This window comes from Rhagoletis pomonella, unplaced genomic scaffold (genome assembly GCF_013731165.1).
Source record: "Rhagoletis pomonella isolate Grant_MI unplaced genomic scaffold, Rhpom_1.0 Rhpom_scaffold_00005, whole genome shotgun sequence".
Lineage (NCBI taxonomy): Eukaryota > Metazoa > Arthropoda > Insecta > Diptera > Tephritidae > Rhagoletis > Rhagoletis pomonella.
Window position 1 is genome coordinate 19,139,850 of NW_023458559.1, and position 6,241 is coordinate 19,146,090.

At 35.9% G+C, this 6,241-nt stretch overlaps 1 protein-coding gene across 1 annotated transcript; it reads right to left on the reverse strand.

The window, feature by feature from the left end:
• Positions 1-3,758: 3,758 nt before the first annotated feature.
• LOC118740029 (zinc finger BED domain-containing protein 1-like) lies at positions 3,759-5,927 on the reverse strand. The gene is made up of 2 exons (XM_036471526.1): positions 4,314-5,927; positions 3,759-3,764 (listed from the first exon to the last, which is right to left on the reverse strand). Exons 1-2 carry the CDS (start codon positions 5,925-5,927, stop codon positions 3,759-3,761), a joined length of 1,620 nt encoding a protein of 539 aa, XP_036327419.1.
• Between the last annotated feature and the right edge of the window lie 314 nt (positions 5,928-6,241).

Here is a 6,241-nt window from a genome sequence, read left to right on the forward strand (position 1 = left end):
CTTGCCATTAATTACGCTATAATTGAATGGGCTACAAAACTGCATATCAGAAATTTTTCTAAAAATATTATTAACTTATTCACTGCAGGTCATTAGGATGGCACACTCCTATGTTGACCTTTTTTAAGAACTGTTTCCAAATCTCGAGAAAAACGAAAAAATCATATAAAATGCTGCCCAAGAAATGGAAAATAAACTTTCTTTTAAGTTTTAGTTTGTAAAAAATTTTAAAATTGCATTTACCCGTAGAATATGCTATATCGTCACTAGACACGAATAAAGCCGCGAGCTCAAAAGTTGACGGCGAAAAAAGACGCATAAAAAAATTTCAGCGTCAAATACTCTTAACATACTTCGCCAAAGTTTTTTATAAGCATCTTTTTTCGCAAAATTTTTTTAAACGCTTTTTTTCACCGTCAAAACACCAGCGCGCCCTTATTCGTATGTAGTGACGATATTTTTACAAAAAATTTATATTAAATAAACAAACGGAAAACTGTAAATACTAAGAATTGAAAGGGTGTGCAATTCAAATGACGAGGAGTGTATATGAGCAGATCAAGAATGATAGAATACAAGATTGCGCCAATGAGAGAGGATTTTTGAGCGTAATTTTTGCGTGACGTCATCTTGGTGCAATCGCGACAGAGAAATGCCAAAACTCATATAAAAATATGTAAACAATGCAGAAAATTGTGTTAATTTTAATGTTACATGACCCATTTTTGCAGGAATCAATAAATATACAAAGGTTGATTAATTAGGAACACGTAGCAATAATTATGGACATGTAGCCCTTTAGATAAGTACGATTTTTAGCACATGAAAAAATGTATGTATTAACAGTGTTTGCAGTTTCATATAGACCAAAAGGAAGGTGTGCAGCAAAGTGAATTTTAGGACTTGCCATTTTAAAAAGACATGCAGAGTGCATATTTATATTTGTGGACGGTAGCCAACCACCATTAACTCCACAGCTTTTATTTGATGACTTTTGTACCATTTCCGAGGGGATGCATGAGTGTGGCTTTTTTGGAAGCAAATATTCTATGTCAGTAAAATACAATTTAAGCTGAACTTTTAAATGTAAAATAATTTGGGCACTGTTTTGTATTAGGTACGTAACAGCGCGGTAAGATGCCGCTTGAATTAGCGCCTGGCGACCTTATTCACTGGTGCATTACCTCATACCAGCACTAAAAGAATCAGGTACTAACAAAAATAAGTAGGTAGTGAAGTTCATGTATCTATTACTGTAGAAACTGCTTTTGTATGTATGCCATTGCCAGCAAAATAAACCAGCAACTGTCTACATTCACCATGTAAATACACCTACTACAATTCACCAAGGAAAGGCCAACATAGTTCCATGTAGAAGCTCATAGCTCACACACATAGCAAAAGCTCGATTTGGTGTTTAATGCATGTCCTCCCCGGCAGAACTGCTTCCACTTTTTCGCCAGGTTTGCGTCCGTAGGAAACGAAAAAAAAACTTATATACGCTTTCCTTTTGTTTTCACTATTACACTTTGCCATTTCATTTTGCTTTTTAATGTCTAAATAATTGTTTGAAACCACGCAGAAATATTACCGCACAAATATTAAAATTGTTATTTGGTTTTTTCGTATGCTCACATTCAACAATTGCACCAAGATGACGTCACGCACACAGCTCATTCTGTCAAAATCACAAAGAGCGGATTAGCGGTACCGCGATTGGCGCAATCTCTATTTCTCTCAATCGTGTGAGCAGATGTGATCACTACCACAAGTAAACGCGAGCTGAAAGCGTGATTGTTTAGTGTGCCAATTACGTTTGAATGAATTTGCGTTCGCTTTGTTACGCTCTCGCATGTATTTGCATGTGATGCTTACGCTCTTTAAGCAGGCGCTCACTCTATGTCCATGCTTGTATATGAGCAAATTTGACATCGATATAACTGTTGCCAACTTTGTGCCTTTCGCAAGAAATTAAGTGCGTTTAGGGAATTAAAAGGCGAAAATTGTTTAGTTTAGCGCTTGTTTTGTTCTTTGGTGCCTTTTTCAAGGCAATTTTATAATAAAAACGTGATTCTATGGCGACATTGTATTTGACTTACACATATGTTAGTGTTTGGCCGAGCTTCTCCTCTGGATAATATGCTCCAAGATAATCCAAACGCAATATTTCCATACAGTCTCTATCACGGAATCCATAGAATATTCTGCTAATTAGCTGGGTGTGCGCATTTGTACAAAAGTAAGCAATTGCATGAAAATAAAGCCTCTAGAAAAACCAAGTTTTGGAAATTGTTTTACGAATAAAAAAACATTTTGCAAATTAAATTTATTAAATTGATTAACTGTGCATAGTTGCAAATATTTACAAGTTTCATTGTGTGATTACTTAAAATATTTGAACATACAGCTTTATATGCGAAAATACCATTAAACACAGCAACACAAAATTGGTGCTTTTTTGGGGGGAAAATTGAGCTATTATTTTTAAAAAACTTGGCGATCAGGGCTGCCAACTTGGCTCAAACCGTGCCATATTTGGCACTATTTTACTTGAAATGGCACTGAATTTTTTCGATTTTGCACAAAGTGCCAAAATTGCACTTTTGAAAAAAAGCCAAATTTAAATACATTTTTGTGAAATCCTTTGCGTGTACTTCTTTTTCTCAACTAAAATTTTCTAATTTCTATAGTGTATACAACTCGGTTATCTTACTTTGACATTGGGCTTTTGTTTTCTTCTTGTTTGTCTAATTTTAATGCTAATGGGAAGAACTAAAGAGAATGACACCTTTTTTGGCACTTTTAATTTTCTATTTGGCACGTTTTAGCACTTTTTTGTCCTCAATATGGCACTTCATAGCTATGTATGTTTGGCAGCCCTGTTGGCAAATTTGATCACTAGCTGACCTTCACCGAGCGCTCTTTGCTGGGTTCGGACTACAAAAATGGAAGTAAATATCAAGTATTCGTAGTAGATGTGCATTTCTTATCTTTATAAAAAACAATTCATTTCTCTTCGTATCCTTGTACAAATAAGGAGCTAAAGCGGCCTTATAAGGGTCGATATCTGTAGACTGGAAAATCGACCAGCTAGTGGTTGAGATGTCATTTACACGGGTCGATTTTGGTTGAACGACAAAAATCTACTAGAAAATCGACCCGTGTAAAGGCGCCTTAATCCAGGGAGCAATTATCATTAAAGTTAAAATGCCTTGGTTAAAATTAATAAAAAGTTATTTCATTCTTTCTTTGCCGGGACAATTGTTACATTGGTGGGCAACGACGCAATTACAGAACTTTAGACAGAGCAATATTTTTCGATCCGGTTCAAATAGGGCGATTGTGAGGGCCTATTCACGAATTCAAGTGTATTTGCAAAGTTGCTGTAGCTCACCAATGTAACAATCGTGTCGTTAAAAAGGTAAAATATAACTTTTAGTTTGCTATTAAAAACCCCACCTCCTTTCTATTTGAAGAGTAACGGAGCAGATTTTCAGTCGAGCGAAGTAGAGGACTAGGTTTCAACTTTTTTCGACAAAACGGAACAAATCTACTCCTATCGGAGTGAAGTCCGAACGATGGCTTATTGTATATATGAGGAAAAGGTATGCTCTTTGTTTGGTACACAAAGTCAGTATCACCGCAGTAGTGCTGCAACAACATCGATGTTTGAAACTATCGATTTTTCGATGTTTTTGCCCATAAAAAAACGATAGTATCGATACTATCGGGTTTTCTTGGGAAGTATAACTTTTTATTTAAAGCTGCAATTAAGAACAATTAAAAAACATTATAATTTTTTAGAAATAAGATTTATTATTATAAAGTTATTCAGTAATTGAATATGAAAGTTATTCATTAATAAAATGAGAAATAAACATCACAATCCATTTGTGTTATATTTAATGTCTTATTAAATAAATAAAAAATTTGCTCTTTAAGGCAAGAATGCAAGGTACACTTTAGTATTTTTAGTCTTAAATTTTCCCTATCAGAGATCGAATGGCACTGACAGGACCATTTTTGTGAGTAATCACTTCCCTAAGCACTTACATCCAGCAGTTACTTGTTTATTAACCAATAATTTTTACTAATGAAAATTATTTTGTCTACATTTGACGATTTTAGTGAAGCCCTCTTATCACTAACAACAATTCCAGCTTTGCTAAAAATTCTTTCACTCTCAACTGAAGTCGATGGAATGCATAAGATACGTTTGCAACAAGATTTCAGTGATTCGTTATCACTTAGGCCCTAAAAAATAAGATAATTATATTTTTTTTACAATAAAAATTATAACTTAATATGCTTACATGCCAGTACTCAAGAGGATTACAATCTTCATGAAGATTTGGACTATCGTAATAGTTGCGAAGGCTTAAAATGGAGTCCACTCTATCGGTCCTAATTTTTTTGGCAATATTCCTCTTGAGAAACTGAAACAGTGGCTGGTTATGGCCTGGACTTTCAGTTGGAGTTGGCGGCTCGGTGTTCTCATTAGCTGGATGGACATTTTTGTTTAGAAGAGTTATATCGTTTTCCAGCAACTTCGTGGCTTCTGACACATTTTGAGGTGAAAGAAAGCCCTCCTTCTTAAATCGAGGGTGAAGTAAAGTCCCAAATCTGGTGACTGTACGTCTTTCATACTCCAACAGTCTTCGTTTTATGCAGTCAATTAGAATAGCCAACATATTGAAGCCTTCTTTGGTTTCCAATTTGAGCTTTAAACCGTCCATGGTATCCCAGAGTCCACACACAATTGGAATTATGAGCGAAACTGTGACCGAGGTTGATGAAGATGTTTTCACCGTGGCATTATCAAACGGTGACAGCAATTTAACAATGTCGTTCAAAATGGCAACTTCATCCGCTGTCAGGGGTGCAGGTGCTTTTGGAGTGCCCAGTAAAACTTTTGCAATTGAGTCATTGGTCAAAATAATTCTTTGAATCATGCTAAAGGCGCTGTTCCACCTGGTGGGGACCTCTTGTTTTAGGCTATATACCTTGCCTGGCTGCTGTGCATTTCTAAACTTCGCGTATGCTATGTTGCTATTTTTGAAAAACGTAACGATGCGTTTACATTTTACAACGACCGGTTGAATGCAATCCAACTTAAGAGCTTCTTGAACTATTAAGTTTAGAGTATGCGCGAAGCAAGGAAGATGTCGTTTTTGTATAATTTGGCACATTTTAATCATTGTTTTGTCATTGTCGGTGACAACAGCGGAAATTTTGTGGTAAATGTTCCATTTATCCAGAACCAAGCGCACTGTGTCAGCAATATTTTGTGCTGAATGGTTGCTTTCATCTAGCAAAATATTTGTTGAAAGCACTGCTGATCGTAAAATAAAAGCTTCGTCTACAAAATGACACGTGATGGTGATAAAGGACTTGCTCGCCAGCGATGTCCACAGATCTGTTGTAATGGCAAGATGCTCAATTTTATCCAGAGTGGAAGACAACTTTGCTTTCATTTGATCAAATAGGTTCTCCATCTGCACGTGCTTCAACGTCGTCCTAGACGGCACCTCATAGCGAGGGTCCAGCACATTTATTAATTTTCGGAAGCTTTTCTCATCGACAAGGCTGAAGGGTTGAATGCTACAGGCAACAAACTCAGAAATTGCGTTATCAATAGCCTTTTTGCGAGCAGAAAACTTATCATATTTGTTTTCAATGAATGGCAAAATGCTACCAGATGACCTGGGCAAATCACATAATTTGATAGTAGGATGCAATCGCCTGAGGTGATCTCTGAGGTTCGATGTGTTGCCGGTAGTTTTATAAATTTTTCCACAAGCTTTGCACCTAGCGCTCGTTCCATTTTTAATCTTTTCAAAAAATTTCCAAACATCTGATTTGCCAATTCTGCTAGTGTTATTGCTGCATTCATCGTCAGAGTCGCTGACACTTCCAACGGTTGACATGTTTCTCTGTATACGAACTCACACATAAAAATAAATACGCACTATCATGAAAAACTATAATTACCTCTTGGTGCTTTTTCTACGAATTTATCCATCCTTGCTAACCACCAACGCCAATTAAAATTCGGCTAAACTATAAAAAAATATGAGTTTATAACCTTCGCTTTAGTTTTTATATTTCTTGCTTACCACAAATCAGCAACGGATACATTTTCTTAAGATGGCATATCTTCTAAAAACATCGATAGTAAAGAAAACATCGATGTTTAAAAAAAAAAAATTAAAACATCGATACTATCGATAGTGCTCCGATG

What these genes read in the sequence shown, in the direction of transcription:
- LOC118740029 (XM_036471526.1), bottom strand. Translation starts at nt 5,927, where the DNA reads ATGTCAACCGTTGGAAGTGTCAGCGACTCTGACGATGAATGCAGCAAT.